This window comes from Onychostoma macrolepis, chromosome 11 (assembly GCF_012432095.1).
Source record: "Onychostoma macrolepis isolate SWU-2019 chromosome 11, ASM1243209v1, whole genome shotgun sequence".
In the NCBI taxonomy this organism is placed as follows: Eukaryota; Metazoa; Chordata; class Actinopteri; order Cypriniformes; family Cyprinidae; genus Onychostoma; species Onychostoma macrolepis.
Window position 1 is genome coordinate 4853567 of NC_081165.1, and position 22561 is coordinate 4876127.

Sequence of the window (22561 nt, forward strand, 5' to 3'; positions counted from 1 at the left end):
TTTTAGTTTTAGTTTAGATAACCAGGAATATATGACGTCACAGTCTAGGGCTTCTTTTTAATACGTGATGAAATAAAATGTATTCATATGTGCCTATATTTCCGTTCTCCTGCATTCATTTCCATATGAATGTCTAGTGTAAGCATACCTTATAGAAGGCAATATATACTGTATTGCAAATTTGCAATATTTTAAAATGATAACTCATTTAATCGTGTAATTAGAGAGACAATTTCTGTATACAAATACTCTGAACAATTCTAATTCTTCTGTACTTACTTTTGTGTTGTATGACAAAAGCCTTGATTTAATTCAAGTGAGAGTGAAGTATTGACATCTTACAAATCATTAGCCATAATTCATCTCATTATTTGGTAATTATGAGATAATCATCTTGGTTTGAAATAATCAGGAACATACCGCACTCCAGAGACTCGTCGGAGCCGTCGCCGCAGTCGTTGTCGTGGTCACACACGAAGTGTTTGGGGATGCACTGTCTGTTCTGGCACATGAACTCTCCCGCCTTACACGTGTTATTGAACACTGAGTGAAAAAAGAAACAACAATGCACTCGAACGTGAGTGATTTACGCAGTATTTGCACCAAAGCGAGTAATGTAAGTGATCACTCACCACAGCCAGCCTTAACGCTCTCATCAGCACCGTCCGGACAATCTCTGTCTCCGTCACACACCCAGCGCTGCGGGACACACTTGTGGGAGTCGGGACAGTGGAACGCGTCCCCACTGCACGTCTTATTCTCTGAGTCAAAAACACACACCATTCAGCAACATAGAGAAAAATTCACTCTTATTTATGATACTGATAAATGTCTGCGGTCTTATTCTCTGATTCATCAGTCATGCTACTTGTCACACTTTGAAATGTCCTATTTCATGCTGTTTTTAAGGATCAGCACTCACTGCATCTGCTGCCCTCATCTGTTCCATCTCCACAGTCATCCGCCCCGTCACACAACCAGCTGCTGGAAATACAGCGATGATTCCCGCACTCAAACTGTGTCGTCGAGCAGAACTTATCTGAGCAGAATCATTAAGTGATCCGTTAGTTAATTATTCAAAAGATTCCTCACAGAAAGAACTCATTTAAAACATTCTGGAAAGACTGACCTCAAATGAACTGTGCAAAGCTGGGAACAACATTTAAGTGATATAAATCTCACAAAACCTTATTTGGAAAAATGAATAAATGTTTATAAATGCCTTTGGCATTACGAAAAAAACCCACACAAAGACACAGAATACATAACAAGAGTTTTGTTTTGTAATGTTGACTTGTATCTTGTTTACTCTTCAGATTATGTTTAAAAATAATGATAATACTATTAATAAATAATAGTTTGGTAACACATTTGTTTAGGGACCAGTTCTCCCTATAAACTAGTTGGTTATTAGCATGCATATTACTAGCATACTGGTTGTTTATTAGTAGTTATAAAGCAGATATTAATGCCTTATTCTGTATGAGAATATTTTAAATCCCTTAATCCTACACCATACCTAAACTACCTTACTTATATATATATATATATATATATATATATATATGTATAAGGAGTTTATTGTGGCAAAAGTTATAGTTAATAATCATTTCATAGTGAGAATTGATCCCCAAACTAAAGAGTGAACAAAAAATGTATTTTATATAACGTCTTTAAAGAAAGCTTATCAAGGCACTTACTAAGAAGAGAGAACAATAAAACAATGCATACAATGCATAGTAGGGATGCATGATATTATCAGACCAATATCGGAATCGGCCGATAATGGCTTTGAATGTAAATATCGGAATCGGCCCGATATGAAAATATATGCCGATATGTCTTGCCGATGAGAGGAATACATTAACTCACATGTGCAATGAATGGTGATTAGATTCACTGCTTTGGATCCCTGCATTTGAACTGAGAATGCACGTACAGAATGACGCGTTCGGTGCGTGATATTGTAAACAGTAATAGCACGTGCAACGGCAGCCTCCCCGGGTCCTAAAGCCCGTTCGGTAATGAGTTTTAATTCCGTAGGGAGCGCTATTGGCCTACTTCTAATAAAATGAGAGCAAAATACACACTGTTAAACTGTGTTCCTGATTAAATAAAGCAATTGATGCCATAAAATCAAGAGTATGTTTTGATTTAAAGGTCAGAAGCTATAGTTTACATGAACAATGTAAAAAAAAAGAAAAAGAAAAACACACGACACAAATTGAATAATTGTATATATACTGATTTATTAATTATTGTGTAATATGCTATATTTTTAAACAAATTATGAGCTCTAAAAGATTTTCAGAATTTTTACAACTCTTTTGCTGTAGACCATTTACAAATGTTAAATCTTAAAATAAAATGTCAAGGTTACAACTGCACCTTTCTGAAAAAAAAATACAGCGATTGAATATAGTTTATTTCTTTTCAAATCTTCACTGTACTGTCATTATAAAATAACTTTCTTTGTTTAATTCTAACAAATAAGTTCTTGTTAAAGACTAACCAAAATTAAAAATAATTTGCTTATTTCTGCACAGGAGAGACTTGGTTTCCAAACAAAAAGAAATATATTGGTATCGGCATCGACTATCGGTCAAAATGAGTTGAAAAATATCAGCATATCGGATATTTGCAAAACTCCAATATCGTGCATCCCTACTACTGTCACGAATCCGGTCTGTGAACTTCCATTCACCCTCCACCAGAGGTCACTCGCTCACCACATTGACTCCATGACACTGGACTCCATTTCCCATCATTCATTGCACTGATTGCACACACAGCTGATTGCACTAATCACACGCACACCTGATCCTACACACACACTGATTACATGCTTTATTTAAACCCTGGACTTTCTTTCCCTCACTGCCGAGTATTGTATGCACGTATCCCTCTCCTAGCGATAGCTACTCTACGGAGCCCTTGTTAGTGATCCTAGCCTTGCCTGTTTTCCTGTGTTCGTTTTCTAGCCCGTGTTTCCTGGATTAACCCTTTCTGTGTTTCTGTTCAGTTCCTGTATTGTCCTGCGTTTTTCACTCCCCGAGTGTCAGCTGCTTTACGGAACGTTTGTTATTTTCTAGTCTGTGTTCCCAGTATTTACCCCCTGTCTCACTGCTCGGACTCTGTTTATTCCCTTGCCTGGATTATAGCCTGTGTACCTGGATTATCTCTCTGACTTGCCCTTTTGGATACTGTTCGCCCATCGTCGACCTTCGCTTGCCCTAGGATTACTCTTTGTCTTGTCCCTGCCATACCTGTTTGCCATTGCTCGACTCTGCCTGTATTTATGACCATGCCTTTAAATAAAAGCTTGCACTTGGAGCCGCATGTCTCACGTCTCGTCAGCCCCGTTACAACTACATCGTAGTTAAGTTAGTTAAGTATAGCTCTGTTTTATTGGTTTCTGTATTATTATTATTATTATTATTAAATTATTAAACTTTATGCATTTGGATTCTGGTTTTCATTGTGTCAAAATGTCCCTACTGTCTGTGATTCTTTATTCACGCCATTCGTGACACTTTAAAACGCACTATTTGATGCTGTTTTTAATTAATACAATTACAATTTTAATCACTTAATGCTGTTTGTCCATTTGTAAATAAAGAATGTTTTTAAACCTAAAAAATGTATTTTTTATCCTAGTTAGTTTTTTTAGCTTGTAGGTTAGGATAAGTCAATTTTATTCAGCCTTACATAAAAACAATAAAATCCACAGTATGTCCCCATTTTAAATACCAAATTTAAGGAGTAGCCAATCTTCTATGAGGAAAGCCGCTTGATAAACATACTATATGTTTATTAATAATAATAAATAATGCCAAAAATAAGGGGCAGTGTAGTGTTAGTGGATGGCACAGCAGAAGATGACAGAAATACAAACTCACCGCAGTGCGCCTCGTCATCTCCGTTCTCACAGTCGTTCTCCTTGTCACAGGTCCAGCTCATAGGGATACAGCGACCGTTGGGACAAGCAAAGAAGTTTGATGGACACTTTCTCTTTTTCTTATCTGATGAGTGAAAAGAAACAAGAGAGAAGTGTTTAGAGGTTTACAGGCTGTTTTGTTCATTTAAAAGCTCTCTTAAGTCTACTGTACATACCTAATAAAAAAAAAAGAAGATTTTAGGTTCATTACTTTAAAAGGAAAAGACAGAAAAAAAGGAAAAAGCATGCATGTGCTCACCTGGGCAGTTTCTCTCATCTGAATAGTCTCCACAGTCGTTTGCACCGTCACAGATCCATGATGGAGCGTAACACAGCGTAGTGTACTCACACCGCTGATAGGTCACGCCTTTCACACCCAGATGGAAATAACTGGAACAATCGGAGGCCACTGAAAAACAAGACATACGACAAATGCTTAAAGGAATAGTTCACCCAAAAATGAAAAGTCTACAGTTGAACCCCTGATGTCACATGGACTATTTTACCGATGTCCTTGCTACGTTTCTGTGCGCTGATCGTGATAGTATCCTTGCTGTCTACGGAGGGCCAGAGAGCTCTCAGATTCCATCAAAAATATCTTAATTTGTGTTCTGAAGATAATCAAAGGTTTTATGGGGTTTGGAACGACATGAGTAATTAATGACAGAATTTTTGGGTGAACTATCCCTTTAAGAAATCAAAGAACAGTACAGTATGTGAGACATTCAAGGTATCTCTTGTTAACATGTATGTTTTGGTTGTTCATTTTTATAAACTGAGGGATGTTTTTAATCAACAGAATGTCACAGGTACATATACTAATCCAAGTCTGAACTTTAAGTAAAAGGCTGAATATTATTATTCATTGACATGTAAATAATCCATTCAAGAGTGGAATCAAATGATCTGATTTTGATTAAAGATTACCAAGACAATTTTCAACTGATTAATTTGCACAGATTAATTGTTCACTTTAAGACTAACAATGTGCGTAACAAAATCCATATTGTAAATTTTGATTTCATGAGGACTTTAACGAACAAACTTACAGCAGTTCATTTCATCGCTGGCGTCTTCACAGTCCAGCACCTGATTACAGCGACTGGAGTTTGACACACATGATCCGTCTCTGCACTGAAACTGATCCGCCGTGCACAGGGTTGCTGGAACACATACAGTACAAAAAGTGCATAAACTCACAAAATCATGTGCTAAAGAAATAAATACTACTACGACTACTATTACTAATAATAACAATAATAATAAAACGTATTTTTAGGACCACAACAACAGTCCTAACAATTGTTTTTTTTTAATTCGGTAACACTTTATTTTAGGATCTTTAACTAGTTGCTTATTAGCATGCATATTACTAGAATATTAGCCATTTATTAGTACTAATTAAGCACATATTAATGCCTTATTCTACATGACCTTATTCTACATTCCTAATCCTACCCAATACATAAACTTAACAACTACTGCACTAACTATTAATAAGCAGCAAATTAGCAATTTATTGAAGGAAAAGTCATAGTTAATAGTGAATAAGTGTTCCCTATTCTAAAATGTTACCATTCAGGGTATTCTCCAAATGATTACTGAACATTTACATTTTTTTTTTAATTAATTGATTAAATAATTATTTAATTCATTCATTTTTTTAAATAATTAACTAATTCATTTATTCATTTTTCTTTCTTTCTTTCAACATAAAAATTACAAATACTGTATGTTGCTCATAAATTCAGCTGCTGCAAAACATTTCATCTGCATCAGATTAGTCAAACAATATTCTATAGCCATCTAGACATACCAGCCACTTGACAATGAAACTGACCAAATGTTCAGAATCATTATAGTTTCTAATTTAGCTTTGATTTTGGGGGGAAATATAATGGTTCACCCATAAATTATTCACTTTTCATGTTTCATTTTTTACGTTTTTAGCAGGCTTGACATCAACATCAGTTGAACCAAAGCACTTTACAATTCAAAAGACAAAAACACCAGCACCCGCTGTAATAGAGCACTTCAGGCTGCAGCATTACAGATGTTCAGAATATAATGTGTATGAACAGATGCACTTACCATTACAGAAGAGTTCATCAGAGTTATCCCCGCAATCATCTCGCCCGTTACACCAGGAACTATGGCCGACGCAGCGTCCGTTCACACAGCGCTTATAGCCCTTCTTACAAACACGGTTAGCTGGACACAAACACAGACCGATAAGAGTGGCAGGCCTTCATAACCGCCGTGAACATTCAGAATATCACACTCACTGCAGTAGGATTGCTTCTCGTCTGACTTGTCTTTGCAGTGGGCCATGCCATCACAGGTGAGCGTGTATTTGATGCAGTCTCCATTCCCACATTCAAAGTCATCCATACTGCTGCACGACGTGTTCTGAGCTGAGAGACACAAGGAGGCAGCTATTTACATACTGTAGTGCAAGCCACTATATATTCCTACTTGTAGCATGTTGATCACAACCTCCTCATGTACAGGCATGTAGTGATATTTTGTCCAAAAACAGTGTTTACCCTGGTCCACTGATATATTGTTTTAGATTAGTAGCAGCTTTAGGATATCAACACAATTAAATGCAGATGTTTTATTTTATATAGTTTTCTGAGTGGTGCCGAAGCGTTTTCAACAATCGGTAAGAAAGAACAAACACGTCCGAGCTTTGTATGTGTGCCCTTTGTATGTGCACTGAAAACTGTAAACATAAGCCCAAACTGAAAATTATAATTAAAAGTATCTTCATTTCCCTGCTGAAAAAAACAAGACACCATTACAAAATTTGGTTTTAATGGAAACCGTAATGGACCCTGTGGGTCTCTACTGGTAATTGGTCACCTTCTATTGGTGGCTTGTTAAAACCAATATATCCTAATGGAATGTGTCCCAAAACACACTACAGGAAAACATTTTTAATGGTTAAAAGTCGATGGTTTATAATGTTTGTAATGGTATTTGTAGTGGAAACCATTAGAATATTCTGTGATGGTTTCTGTGTTTTTTTTTCAGCAGGGTTGTGTTTCAAAGATGAACAAAACTTTTAACTGGGGCTGCCTCCATAAATGTTAGTCAACAAGAAGAGGCTAAGTTGATTCAAATGACATTAGTTAGTTGCAAAAACTGTCCGTGTCCACGATGGAAGGATGGTAAATGGCTGGTCCTTGAGGTAATTACAGTATATCAGGCGGGAAATCATTCATTGACCTCAAAAATAGCTTTCTGTTGAAACACATAAGTAGTAGCAGCTTTACACGGACATCTGCTCTAACATCAGCCTAGATAAATGTGTGCTATTAGGTGCATATCCAATGTTTTTGCAAGCTATCAGTGCACTACTGCATGACATGGAGGCATTTTCTTCTTGTGAAAACAACTTAAAATACGCCGTCATTTTTGCTGTTACAAGACTTTTTGATGCACTTTCTGCCGTCTTAGTCTCTGTGCACTGGAGCACAAAATATAGGCTACTTGCTTCCCAGACATGTGAAATATACTGTATCTACAGAAAGCTTGAAATGTCTACTTTAAAATGAACTAAATCAAACTGAAAACTAATACTATCTGATTATCTGAAGGTGCATTTCTCTCTGAAGGTGCATCCACTGGCGAGTCAGCATCGTTAACTTCATCTTTGCAGCTGACGCTGATTAAAACACTAGTTTATTAATAAATAACTCAAATTTCTATTTTTCCCCAACACACTCATAGTCATTATTTTCGTGGCAAGCTTTATATGTGCACTTGAGCATGGAACAGGCTACATATTAAAGCCTCCCCCCCGCCTGCTTAGTTAACTAATGGCTTAAATGAACAACGATTAGTCGACTAGAAAAATCTTTAGTCTGAAGCAGCCCTAGTTTTTACAATACGACAATTCAAATATGACAATTTCCACTTTGTGAACTATCCCTTTTAAGGTAGCAAAAGTAATATGTTTTTAAGAGTGTTTATTCCACCAGATCACCCAGAGATGAATGAGAGTTTCAGTCTTGGTTCATATCAGTGATCTAATTTACTCATTATTGTCACTCTGCTTTTGAGCAGGAACATTCAAGCCTGCCTCTGTTTAAAGCTGCTTTGAGACTCTGTTCATCTCCATACGATCAGTTAACTGTGAACACTGTATTTTCACGAGAATACTTGCATATGCAGATATATGTTGTATGAAGTCTGTGATTGGTCGGCGGTGTCTCACCTATGCAGGTGTTGTCCTCCAGCAGTTTCCTCTCTCCGCGGCAGCTACAGTTGACCCGGCCGTCTGATGTGAGAAGACACAGATCCTGACAGCCTCCATTATTCACCCGACAGGGCGAGAACTCACCTGCGCACACGCGCGTGCACACACACACAACACACACAACACACACACACACACACACACACACACACAGGAATTTAGCATCCCCAGAAGCTCTTGACATTGAGAAGTCACAAGAAGCATTATGTGTACACAAAAACAGTATTTTCTCACAGTGTGCAGATGAAAGTTACTACATAGCGAAGTTACAGAAGTCTACTTATAGCGTCAAAAAAAGGTCTTGTCACATTTTACCACAAAGAAAAGGTTGAGGAAATTTTTTTTAAATATGTATTATTACGTTTTGCAGAAATACATTTTATTTAAATCATCGTAAATGACAGAACAAATGTACCATGTGTTTAATTCATTTTAAAATGTATATAATAAAGTGTTCTATTTTTATGCATTACAGTAAATAGATTGTGAGCTGGGGTGCTTAATTCAGGGCTCTACGGTAAAATAATTTAGTTATTAAACACATAATTCATAACAGATTAATTCCCGAATTAACGAACTAAACTACTAGAATTAAATATAAACTACAAAAACTGGTTTGTGATACTTTTTTTTTTCAGGATTCTTTGATGAATTGAAAGTTCAAAAGAAATGCATTCGTTCGAATCAGAAATCTTTTGTAACACTGTAAATGTCTGTACTACTTTACATTCTTGCTAAAAAAAAAAAACTATATATATATATATATATATATATTTAAAAGGGATAATCAACGGTTTGCCGTGCATTAAAGGATTTTAAAAGCACGACGTGGAGGCCAAGAACCACCCGACGCGAAGCGGAATATTTGCGCAATATTTGACCGAATGGGAAAAAATGAAAAAATGAAAAATGAGAGAGAGATAATTGACAATTATCAATTGAGAGAGAGAGAGAGAGAGAGAGAGAGATGACAGTTTTGTGTGCACATGCGTGCTGCGTGAATTAATTACTTAAAAATCAGCGATTTTACCACCTCGTTGAATATAATGTAGCGATCTAGTATCTAGGGTATTTTATTAATAAAAATCGCGGGGAAGCATTGACAAAAAGTTTATTTGTGTGTGCAGCACAATCTGTGATCTCCAACCTCTCTCTCTCTCTCTCTCTGTGTGTATGTGTGTGTGTGTGTGTGTGTGTGTGTGTGGGTTTGTGTGCGAGTGATGTGTGTTGGTTTGTGTTCATCAATTAAAGCAGGGCATTTATATGGAACGGTGCATTAATATTAAACTGACTTGGAACTACCTGTGCATTAAACGGTTTTACTGCATACCTGCCAGCCAATCAGAATCCAGTATTCAGACAGACCATGGAATAAATATATTTATTTACTTTTACTTCATATTTCCAAGTAAAACAGGGTATTTAATTGTAAAAATAAATAAACAAATACCTTAGTTTCTTCAAATCTAGCAGCTATTGGCTATTTGTTCGGTTTTGTTTGGGTGAACGTTTTAGTTGGGAGGACAGTAAATGGGGTTTCAGAACAGGCAGAGATGTTGTCTTTGGGGGTTTGAGTGCTTGAGAATTGCTTCTATCACACTTCGATAAGCATGATGAAAGATATTGATTGTGTCATTCCCAAGCGTTATAGAGTTCTTCTCGGTTCTGTGACAATCACAGATTACTTTTGGCACATAATTACATGGTTGAGATGACAGGACACTGTAAGGCAATCACTCTCTCACAGTTGATTTAGAGTACTCTTGACCATGCTGCCATTACGGCCGTTCACTCACAGCTATTTGTATCATTGGCCACAGCGACGATCCCCATTGGCTGTTGTGGAATATCAGCTCTTAACACCTTCATGTCTCCACCGACATATTTGTCAGCTCTGAGGACGGCTCTGCGCACCCAGTCTGTCCAGAAGATGTGGTCACCATACACGGCCAAACCGAAAGGATGCACTGGCTCATTCTTCAGAACCACCTACAGACGCCAAAACAGATAGAAAGTGACCATTTGTTTTGTCGAAATGTTAAAATTGAACCATTTAACCATTTTGTATTTAACCATTTGAGACTAAATGAACTTATTCTTCTGAACTTTTTGGCTGGAATTATGCAGTAGTTGGGAAAAACAGACTATATGTGAATATATGTGATGAATATATGTGATGTTTACTGTAAAGCAGGTTCGGAATTTAACAGGAGCAAAAATGCCACTAAATTCAAGATGCCCCTGCACAATTAAACTAAAACTATTACAGCTGTTTGCCCTAATTCACTCAAAAATGAAAATTAAGCCATCATTTACTGAAAATTATTATTCATTTATTATGCCCTTTCTTTCTATTTCAGACCACAAAAGGAGAAATTTAAAGAAATGTCCCACTCACGCTTCTCCGTATAATGACAGTGAATTGCCCTTTTGGGTTTGGTGAAAAACAGACTGAAATTTAATTTATTATTTAACAAAAATCCTGACATTGCTTTGTGTGCACGACTGCCTCCCAGGAAAAGGTGTCGATTGCTGCATTACATTTAGATCTGTTCAAATTTCAATCATAAACATTGTAAACAAACATACTCGTTTCTGTTGAGCTTATGAATGCAGTGGCCAATCAGATTATTCACCGCTAACAAAACTGACTGGCTAAATTCTGCAAAGTACAAAGTACAGCCTCAGTGGTTATAACAGGAGTCTTTGTGAGAACTGAGCTGAAGTCATGGAGCGCTTCAGTGAAACCTTCTTTGCTCACATTCTCAACTTGTGGCCAGAATATGACGAGCCATTTCCCCACATTGATCCTCAAATGTGGCTTCAAGGGACCAATCACACATTTGTGTTGCGTTTTATTTCCTTGTTTTTATCCATTTGTGATCATACGATCATTTGCAATCATTAGCCATTCATGTAATTTATCATTTGATTATTTATCATTTAATCATTAATTAATCGATTCAATAATTTCTCAGAATAATGTTTTATATTTCTTATAATTTTCTTTGATTATAGTGCTTTTCTATTATTGTTTAATCCTATGATTGTGGAGTTTCTTGAAACATTTGTCTTCACAAATAAGAGATAAGGGGCTATATTGCAAATTCAAGAAATAAGGTCTCTGTCTCTGCTTCTTCATGTCATTCCAGACAGACTGGATGATGATCAGATCAGATCTCTGTGTGGAGCACTGGCTGTTGTCAAATCTCACTGGATTATTACAATCAATGGCAAAATGAATGTTTGGAAATGTAAACTGATATTTCCTACTGACACACTACAGCAAAATATATAAATAACTGACTTAAATCCATTTTTATAGCTGCTGAAAATACTAGTGTTCTGATAATTTTGGCCACCACTGTACAGTATATATCTGGTGTGGAGACTACAGAGATACATTACGTAAGGTAATTTTTAATTTATTACAGTAATTAAAAATTGCCCTTACAAAAGGTAAAAGTACAAAAAAAAAAGCCCTAGAAATCAATTCCAGGGGCAAACATGCCAGCTCATTTCTGACCCTGCTGCACAGCTACGTTTTTGGACTAGTGAGATTTAACTAAGCTATCAAAATGCAATGAAATGTCTTCCTGCACATCATGATTGCGGCTGGGCTGGTCTGGACGCATTGGGATTTGACTTGTTGGAGTCATGGTGCAAGTTAAGCAAAATGGACACTCGTGGGTGCAAGTTCTGACTTACATAACGGCGGGAGCCGTCATACTCGCAGCGCTCAATCTTATCAAGCGTAGCGTCTGAGAAATAGAGCTTCTCGGCACGATGGTCGATGGCGAGTCCGTTGGGAGTGCGGATGTCACTGCCGATGATCACCAGGACATTGGCTCCGGACAGCTGGGCGCGCATGATACTGGGTGACTGCTCATTCCAGTTGGTCCAAAACATCAAGCTGGTGAAAAGCAGAGGAATGTGAGTCAATGACAAACATTGAGTGTGATATCATCTTCACGTCTTCCTAGTAGTGGCATCCTGAAAGCAACAGGACGTCCCTTCCAAAAGGGAGCAGTTAATGAATGTGAATATGTTTTGAGTGTTGAAATAATGAGTTTGTTATGAAATGAAAATCTCACTTCTGACATTCATCCAGGACGAACGCCCGCGGGTGGTCGTCCCCTGACATGGTGACCACAGTGTCCCGGTCGAAAGCCCCCCAGCGGCTCTGGTCCACAGTGTGACGGGTGATGGTGGACGTGGTGTAACTGGTCCAGTATAAAGTGTCCAAGGCCCGATGATACGCCAACCCCTCCACTGACCCAACATCTGCAGACAGAAACATATGGGGAAAACACGATTAAAAAAAAAAAAAGATTTTAACTAAACATTTTAGAAATTATAGACAGCACTTTCATGGAATTTGTCACATGCTGCTCGGTTAGTATTGAGATTGTGATTATTTAACTTGACTACCCATTGACTTTGGAAAAATACGTTTATACGTTTTAGAGTGAGAGAGAGAGGGGAAAAAAAGAAGAAGAAAAAACTGAATTCCAAAATTGAATTATATTAAAATTCTAGGAAAAACATTATTTAGTTTATTACAAAGCCTAAATCTGTTAACTGTTAGCTGTTAACAAAGTTCTTTTTCTTTCTTCCCTTTACACTAAAGATTATAAAATCAAATCAAAAGATTTACCATTATAAATGTCTTACTTTTTTAACTTTTGAAGGAAATATCCTTTAAATTTAATTAATATTTCTTAACGTTATATTTATTCATTTTAGTCAGTTTTACTCTGTCTCAAACGGCACTAAATATTAGTCAACAGCATTTATGTTGAAGGAAAACTGCAAAATTAAACTAAACATCCACATATTTTAGATAAAGTTTATATAATTTAAACATGTAGGCCTATCAACGAAAACTGCTTTTGTTGTGGAAACCTGCTCTCCTGAAGAAAAGAATACTACTACGGTATGTGTGCAAACGATACTGTCAATTCTTTATGCTTTAGTTATTTATTGCACATGTTTAATGTGTTGTTACAAGAATAGCGCATTCACACTGTGATTTCACATTCAGTCTAGCAAGTTGTAATATCAGTGCTGCATATACATCTGATTAATCTCAAATATCATTGGTTCTCATGTGTCTTGGTGATGCACAAAGTAGAAAATGTAGAAAAAGCATAATAAATCATATGGACTATGACTTGATTTTAATGCACTAATTAAGGCAATATGTGTGTTAGTTTTGGTCATTAGCAGTCACCTTCTCTCACTGTAAGCAAAAGAGAAGCATGGACATTCTTCAGAATTTCATGTTTCACAGAAGAAAGTCAGTCAAACAGGGTTAAAACAACGTTGGGGTGAGAATATGGTGACAGATTTAATTTGGGGCTAAACTATCCCTTTAACAAATAAAAATAACAAAAACAGAGCGCAACTATGATGAAGTAATGCCAACACTAAAACTGTAATAAATAAATCAGCTGGACTTGAGTCAATGGCTCAGGACAGGTAATTTCTCCACAGACTAAGCTTTGACCGAGCGTGAAGCAACATCTGCAGAAAAGCTTCACGTCCATGTGGAACTAGCTTGTTGTGTAGAGTAGTACTCTATTTTGCACCATGTTTACATGCAATATCCAAATACGCGTGTTAGTCGTGAGTCAATTATAACTGGCCAAAGCAACCTTGAAAAACAAATGATTCATTGTTTGTTTGTTCATTCATTACTGACTGATGACGGTTCAAAGACAGATGTGTAGGATGTAAGACCTGAAATGTTTTGTTTTTTTAATCACTAGATTTACACCTGGCTTTAATTACATAACCGGTTCATAACCCGTGTAATGAAAACCACATGGTAAGAAAACAAAAAGCATTTAACATTTAAAAAAGCCAAAAAGAATACATATTGTAAATGACGGAAAGAGCTTTACTGCAAAAAAACCCCAAAACAAATAGCCCACCTTTACAGAAAAATGTGTTGGCAAGTAGATCATTTGTCTTATAAATTTGCTGGATTAAACTAGTAAATAAATACTACATGACTACATTTTGGGGTCTTCCATACACTATATCTAAATTTGCTACTTAAAAGTAAAAACAAATGGGTAATATGTTTGTACAGGGCAGGACTCTATAAATGAATCAATAAAACCAAACACTATATTGTTCATAACCACATTTCTGCCTAAAATAAGAGTAAATAAAATGAAAGGGTGTATAGCGAATCTGGTTTTGATTGTAGTTTCAGACAGACCAACTTTTTCACTTCAGTACAAGGAAGCCAACATTCTTTCAGGAGGCATTTTGGTCGAGAGTTTGCAATTATCATAATTATCCTTTATTCATATGGTGTTTGTGGCAACAGAAGAATAAACAGATACGCACATCTTTCTTTGCTCAGTTCTCCTGCTGTGAGAGCCAAATGTCTTATGAAAGAATGAGTTTATTGTGCTCTCACAAAGGAACTGGCCATGACTTCAGACTTTCCCAGTCCGGTTTGATCGTGTGTCCGCTAGCTTTGCGTTGTTTTTTCTCCAGCTGTGAGCTGGTAATGGAGAGTTGGTGCTGCAATCAAATGGAGCCCCTAAAGGGACATTTGCGAAAAATAAAAAATTAGAAAGACTTTCGCGTGCGCACAAGAAACTTTTTGCGAGCTCACGTGTTACAGTTTCCGTTTCCGACACTTCTTCCATCTTACAAAGAAGAAAACAAGAGCATGCATGCACATGAATTAGCCTAATTGAGATCTGTTTTGGCCTTTAATACGAAAACGTTGTTTCTGTTCCTGAATTTGGAGACAGGTAAATCATCACTGAATGGCATAAGAACAGCTTTTTTCCTCAGGCTATATTCCACCTGAACAATACATAGCCTAACATCTCAGGACTGTCCATCTGTACATAACTTCTCAAAACTTTTCATCTGTAAAATAGCGCATTTATTTTCTCTATATTTTGTACATAACTTCCTAAAACATTTGCACATTCATAATTCTATTTTATCTATATTTTTATTACCATATAGCTATTATATATATATATATATATATATATATATATATATAATTTATTGTCTATTCTGTTTATTATTAGCGTTATAATCCAGTACTTCTTCCACTGGATGCCCGCATCACCAATGTGTTAAAATATTCTTACTTCTCAAGATCAAAACAACCTTTATTAAACCACTTTGTCTGATTTAATGCATCTTTGCAGATTCCAGAGAAATGCTGATCCAGCCTCATACTCCACGAACTGCTCTAACGTAATACAAAATTAAAGTCAGCGCGATCGTGTTGTTTTCATCAGCATGGGTTTGAAAATCGTATTTCACTGGTTTGGACTAATTTAATTGAGAATTCAATTTAAATATTCACAAAGCTGGAATGCTGCGCTTTGCAACAATAGACCTACAACTTGTGGTGAGAAGCAGCAGCAGTCGTCCAGAAGCGAGCAGAGAAAAGGAACGTCTCGGTTACGTACGTAACCCTCGTTCCCTGATGGAGGGAACGGAGACGTTATGTCGTGACGACATAGGGGATTTACTTGGGAGCCCCAATCATCTCTGACTTAAGAGAAAACGCCAATGAATATTGGCTAGTGGATTTTGCATACCTGCGCCACTCCCCGTGCACACGGGTATAAATAGGCGGCAGGTGCATCCACTCATTAGGTTTTACGCTGAGGAGCCGAGAACGAGTCCCTGGCAACCAGCGATGGTTCAAGATTGTGGCATGGGGACATAACGTCTCCGTTCCTCCATCAGGGGAACGAGGGTTACGTGACGTAACCGAGGCGTTCCCTATCTGTCGGTCACTACGAGTTATGTCGTGACGACATAGGGGTCTTATGGAGCGCCACAACCTGAACCCCGTCACAACCTTGTGGCATGCAGATGCTGACAAGCAAGCGCGTGACAGACAAATGCCATGCGAAAGGTCGCAACCTTCCCATCGCCCCAGCGCAAATTCGCTAACCTTGGTGCCCGCAGGGACCACTGAGTACATCGCTGCTGGAGATAGCCAAGCCGCTGTTCCTTTTCCCACAGAAGTCGGAAGGGATTTCGACCTTCAATGAAAGATAGCTTCAAGTCTTTCCTATTTGTTGTTACAGCTTGGCAGTAACGACGGGGAAGCGAGCCTTCCAGAGAAGGGCGCTACGGAGGCCACATCCTGCCCGAAGGGAGGTAACATGTGGAGACACTGATATGGACTGACCCAGGCCTGGGGCAGTACTACATACGACTGGACCCTGGGGCAGATCCTACCTAAGGGTAGGGAGGAGAGCTGCCAGCAGGGCCTGACAGAAGGCTCTGTCAAAGGGAAGACACGGGTTTACCGTGAGGGAAACCTTACCGTGGTAGAATACACATATGGGATTACCCGAAGGGAATCAAGCCATACGGACACCTAGCCCAGTACAGGGGCTGACCGGAGACCCGGGCAAGCTAACGCAAATACTGGGCCTGGCGTCAGACTGCTCCGCCCAGTCTGACTGCCGGGGGTGCTGGAGGAACTACACCAGGGTTCGCCGTCCGGGGAACTGAACTGGAGGAGGAAAACGGCGCTCGTATCCCCGGGTGAGGGGGAATGGCGCAGCAAGCGTGACACCGGCCAGCTCTTCCCGCCACTTACCTGTTACCCAACACACGGGAAGAAACTGGCTCGATGCGGAGATTGTAAAATCTCGCAAAGGTGTTCGGTGTCGCCCAGCCCGCAGCTCTACAGATGTCTGGCAGAGAGGCGCCGTGCGCCAACGCATAGGAGGAGGCAACACTCCGTGTGGAGTGAGCCCTCACCCCTAGGGGGCACGGCTCGCCTTGGGATTGGTACACCAAGGCGATGGCATCCACTATCCAGTGGGCCAACCTCTGCTTGGAGGTCCCCGACCCTCTTGATGGAAGTGAGCGCGGTCAGGAGCGCTGTCTTAGCAGACAGGAACTTAAGCTCAACTGAGTCCAGCGGCTCAAAGGGACCCCTCTGAAGCCCAGCCAGGACAATAGAGAGATCCCAGGGGGTATCAGGGGTGGCCTAGGAGGGTTCAACCTCCTGGCACCCCTCAGGAACCTCACGATGAGATCGTGCTTTCCCAGGGACCGGCCGTCCACTGCATCGTGATGGGCCGCAATAGCAGCCACATACACCTTCAAGGTGGAGGGTGACAGCCTACGCTCCAACCTTTCTTGCAGGAAAGAAAGCACTACTCCAATCGTACATCTTCGGGGGTCTTCTCGGTGAGACTCCAGTTCAGTGCATAGGCTTGCCTTGTTGAAGGAGCTCTAGCCTGAGTGATGGCCTCTACCACAGTCCGTGGGAGACCGCTCAAGTCTGCCGCGTCTCGTCCAGGAGCCACACGTGGCGGTTCCACAGATCTGGACGCGGGTGCCATATGGTGCCAAGCCCCTGAGAAAGGAGGTCCTTCCTCAGAGGGATGCGCCAGGGAAGAGCTGTCGCAAGGAGTATGAGTTCGGGAAACCAGGTCCGGGCGGACCAGTACGGCGCGACCAGCAGGACCTGCTCCTCGTCTTCCCTGACCTTGCACAGTGTCTGTGCAAGCAGGCTCACTGGGGGAAACGCATACTTGCGCAGAGCCCGAGGCCAGCTGTGTGCCAGTGCATCCGTGCCGAGGGGGCCCTCGGTCAGGGAGTAATACAGCTGGCAGTGGGAGGACTCGCGGGAAGCAAACAGGTCTACCTGAGCTTCCCCGAATCGACTCCAGATCAGCCGGACTGTCTCGGGATGGAGTCGCCATTCTCCGGGGAACGTGAGCTGTCGTGAGAGCGCGTCGGCCGCACAATTGAGCTCCCCCGGAATATGGACAGCACGCAGCGACTTGAGCCACGTCTGACTCCAGAGGAGGAGATGGCGGGCGAGCTGTGACATGCGACGTGATCGTACACCTCCCAACCGGTTGATGTACGAAACAGTCGCAGTGTTGTCCGTACAGACCAACACGTGCTTGCCGAGCAGCAGTGGCCGGAACTGCCGCAAAGCTAGATGCACTGTCAACAACTCTAGGCAGTTGATGTGCCAAAGCAGTCGAGGCCCTGTCCAGGGCCCCGAGGCTGCCTGCCCGTTGCATGTAGCGCCCCAACCCGTACTCGAGGCATCCGTCGTGACAACGACATGCCGGGACACTTGTTCTAGGGGCACCCCGGCCCGTAGAAAGGCAAGGTCCGTCCAGGGGCTGAAGGAGCGGCGACACTCCTGTGTGATGTTCACACGAAGTGTACCGCGACGCCATGCCCACCTCGGGACTCGGGAGTGGAACCAGTGCTGAAGTGGTCTCATATGAAGCAATCCGAGCGGCGTGACTGCGACTGTGGATGCCATATGCCCCAGGAGCCTCTGAAACTGTTTCAGAGGAACCACAGTCCTGCCTCTGAAGGAACTCAGGCAGTTCAGCACTGACTGGGCGCGATCCTCCGAGAGGCGCGCCGTCATACTCACCGAGTCTAACTCCACACCAAGAAAAGAGATTCTCTGCACAGGGGAGAGCTTGCTCTTTTCCCAGTTGACCTGAAGCCCCAACTGGCTGAGTGCTGAAGCACTGGGTCCCTGTGATCACACAACTGTTCTCGCACGCGGGCCATGCTCGAGATAGTTGAGGATCCTGATGCCCACTTCCCGTGGCGGGCAGGCGCCCTCCGTGCCTTCGCGAAGACACGGGAGGGACAGGGACAGCCCGAAGGGGAGGACCCTGTACTGCCATGCCCGACCCTCGAACACAAACTGTAGGCGGTCTGTGTCGCGGAAGGATCGAAACATGAAAGTAAGCGTCCTTCAGGTCGACCGCTGCAAACCAATCCTGGGGCTGGATGCATTTGATATGCGCCTGTTCGTCAGCATCTTGAACGGGAACGTAACGCCAACCAGAACAGCTTCCAGACAGATGATGAATGGCTCTTTGTGGAGATCAACACGTTCATCCACTCGGCTCCGAAGCAAAAATCTAATGAGTGGATGCACCTGCCGCCTATTTATACCCGTGTGCACGGGGAGTGGCGCAGGTATGCAAAATCCACTAGCCAATATTCATTGGCGTTTTCTCTTAAGTCAGAGATGATTGGGGCTCCCAAGTAAATCCCCTATGTCGTCACGACATAACTCGTAGTGACCGACAGATAGGGAACTCCTCTCAGAAAATGTACAAACAAAGATAATTTTAGATGTTTAATAGTAATTAAACATCTAAAATTATCTTTATTAAAAACAGAGTGCAGACATGCATATAAGGTAATAGAATGAAATATAAGGCTAATAATAAACATAATAGACAATACATTAAAATATAATAACTATATGGTAATAAAAATATATATAAAATAGAATTATGAATGTGCAAATATTTTAGGAGGTTATGTACAAAATAAAGAGAAAATAGAAAGAATTATGAATGTGCTACTTTACAGATTAAACGTTTTGAGAAGTTATGTACAGATGTACAGTCCTGAGATGTTAGGCTATGTATTGTTCAGGTGGAATATAGCCTGAGGGAAAAAACTGTTCTTATGCCGTTCAGTGATTATTTATCTGTGTCCAAATGCAAGAACAGAAACAATGTTTTCATACTGAAGGCCAAAATAGATCTCAATTAGGTTAATTCATGCGCATGCATGCTCTTGTTTTCTTCTTTGTAAGATGGCAGAAGAGACGCAACCGGAAACTGTAACGCATGAGCTCGCAAAAAGTTTCTCGTGCTCATACGAAAAGTTTCTCGTGAGCACATGATAGTTTCTCGTTCTCACGCGAAACATTTCTCGTGTGCACGCGAAATTCTTCATTTTTTAGTTTTCGCAAATGTCCCTTTAGGGGCTCCGTAGAAGTCCAACTAAAGATATACTGAAGAATATCTGATTGTGCTAAAGTGGAACTATTGCAAGTATACTACAGGTACACTTTAAATATCTTGCATTAAAAGACCAATAATATTCAAAGATCATACAATCCTCATCAATAGAGACATTAAAACACATTTTAGGCTTAATATTAAGAAATGTGAATTGTGCACGAGTAGTACTCCAAATAAAGTTTAATTATAATTTTTATATCAGTGAGTCTTGAGCAATATGTCAGTATATGTGTTAACAGATTTGAACAATTCTTAGTCTGAAATACATGTATTGTAAATATATTACTTTTTTACTAGGGATATTTTGAATTCATTTATATTTTCTGTTATCATTTTTATTTTTGTTAAAATTTTAAGAATTCTGTTGTGTGTTTTTATCTTTTTTATTATTTTTCTATATTGTTTTTTTATTAATTTTATATCAGTTTTAGTTTGAGTTATTTTAGTACATCAAGTTGACATCTAGCCGGAAAAAAAATTTGAGAATTAAGATAGAAAGACATCATTATTTGAAACTCACTCTCAACCACTGTCTTCCGGTCCGACCCGTCGTCATTGATCTGCTGAATATTTCCAAAGTGGATGTCACTGTAGAAGATCCGGTTGGCTCCTTTTCCGCCGCCTCCACGGTAATCGAACGTTAGCGCGATGACGTTCTTCATGTGGTCGGGATCTTCAAACGGTTTGATGGGTGCGTTGAGGTTGTATTCGTCTGATAAGTGCACGCTCTTTAATATCGTACGTTCTGAATACAGCAAGTATCCGTCATAGTCACGGCAACTCTGACTGTCCTCGGCTAGCATTCCGTGAGCGCAAGCACACGTTCTCTGTCTGTTACCACGGTAAAGACACAGCTGCTGGCAGCCACCGTTGTTGTTCTTGCAGATATTAGTTCCTGCAGAGAAATTGGTTTGCAAGAATTAGGAAATACTGCAACTAAGACAAATCTGAATCTAGTTCATAGATTCAATGCTGTTGGCATTAGCATGAAAACAATATGCAAAGTTAGTAAGTTAATCAATCAAAAACTGAGAAATCAACATGTTGACTTTTATTTAAAACTGTTGTTTTGAACAATAAAGAAAAAGGGGGAAAAATCTGAAAATAAATAGTTAAAATTTTGTTATTATTATATATTCATATAATAATAATAGGTAATATATTATACTTACTGTATGTTAAAATGATATATTATTATAAAGTTTTCAAAATACTATTAAGCAGTGAAGCCAGTTAGCTTGTCACTCACGTTTCTATTCGCGCCTATTATTGTTTTCTCTTTTCTCGCTCCGTTTTTCACGAGTTCATCAAACAACAGTGGTAAGTGGTAAATCAGAATCAGTCATCAATCACGGTGAGTAATGGCTTCTTCTCCTGCTATTGTTGTTTGCACTGTTTGCCACATGTATAGTTTATCTCTCTCTGTCGGCGACGAGGGATTCACATGTGATAAATGCAGGGAAATAGTTAGGCTGACAGAGAAGATTTTAGAACTAGAGACACGCATAATTTTCAGCACATAGAAACTCTTTCACCTAGATATCGCACTATAGAGACTGTGTCTGTTCCCCGAACTAGAAAATACAAAAAACGTCCAAACCAATTTAAGAGTATCAATTTGATTGACGTTCAACAAATAAAAAATTTATATAATACAGAGAAACAAATGATAAAGCTTGACTTACTGAATATCAGGTCCCTTTCTACGAAAGCTCTGAAAGCACTGATCATAACCTAGATGTGCTCTGTTTGACAGAAACCTGGCTAAAACCAGATGAATACATTATTTTAAACGAGTCTACCCCCCAAGATTACTGTTATTAAAAAGAACCGCGTCCAAAAGGCAAAGGGGGAGGTGTTACTACAATTTATAGCAATATTCTCAGTATTTCTCCGAGGGTAGGCTTTAAGTATAACTCCTTTGAAGTAATGGTGCTTCACTGATGCTAATGATATTGAAATTCTGCAGCAAAGCGATGATATCTCAGATCATTATCTAGTCTTGTGTAAACTCCATATAGCTAAAACTGTAAATTCTACTCCTTGTTACAAGTATGGTAGAACCATCACTTCTACCACAAAAGACTGCTTTGAAAATAATCTTCATGATTTATCTCAGTTCCTCAGCATATCCAACAGCACAGAAAAACTTGATGATGCAACAGAAACTATGGACTCTCTCTTTTCTAGCACTTTAGATACGGTTGCTCCTTTACGCTTAAGGAAAATTAAGGAAAAGACTCCAACACCATGGTATAATGAGCTGCCCTAAAGAGAGCAGCCCGGAAAATGGAGCACAGCTGGAGGAAAACTAAACTAGATGTATTTCATATTGCTTGGCGGGAAAGTACCCTATCCTACAGAAAAGCATCGAAAACTGCTAGATCAGATTACTTTTCGTATCTTTTAGAAGAAAACAAACATAACCCCCGGTATTTATTCAATACAGTGGCTAAATTAACAAAAAAATAAAGTATCAGCAGGTGTTGACATTTCCCAACAGCACAGCAGTAATGACTTTATGAACTATTTTAC

At 39.7% G+C, this 22561-nt stretch overlaps 1 protein-coding gene across 9 annotated transcripts in view; it reads right to left on the reverse strand.

Annotated features, from left to right (window-relative positions):
* The window catches only part of lrp1aa (low density lipoprotein receptor-related protein 1Aa), a 181307-nt gene that overhangs the window by 39390 nt on the left and 119356 nt on the right, over positions 1–22561 (reverse strand). For all 9 annotated transcript variants that reach the window (XM_058790831.1, XM_058790826.1, XM_058790825.1 and 6 more), the window contains exons 41-53: positions 20547–20921; positions 12296–12485; positions 11910–12114; positions 9998–10190; positions 8160–8285; positions 6223–6351; positions 6029–6148; positions 4987–5100; positions 4197–4346; positions 3900–4022; positions 923–1039; positions 633–761; positions 421–543 (exon numbers count right to left, since the gene is read on the reverse strand). In XM_058790831.1, the coding sequence (XP_058646814.1) occupies positions 421–543; positions 633–761; positions 923–1039; positions 3900–4022; positions 4197–4346; positions 4987–5100; positions 6029–6148; positions 6223–6351; positions 8160–8285; positions 9998–10190; positions 11910–12114; positions 12296–12485; positions 20547–20921 (2094 nt within the window). The remainder of the gene's footprint in view (positions 1–420; positions 544–632; positions 762–922; positions 1040–3899; positions 4023–4196; positions 4347–4986; positions 5101–6028; positions 6149–6222; positions 6352–8159; positions 8286–9997; positions 10191–11909; positions 12115–12295; positions 12486–20546; positions 20922–22561) is intronic.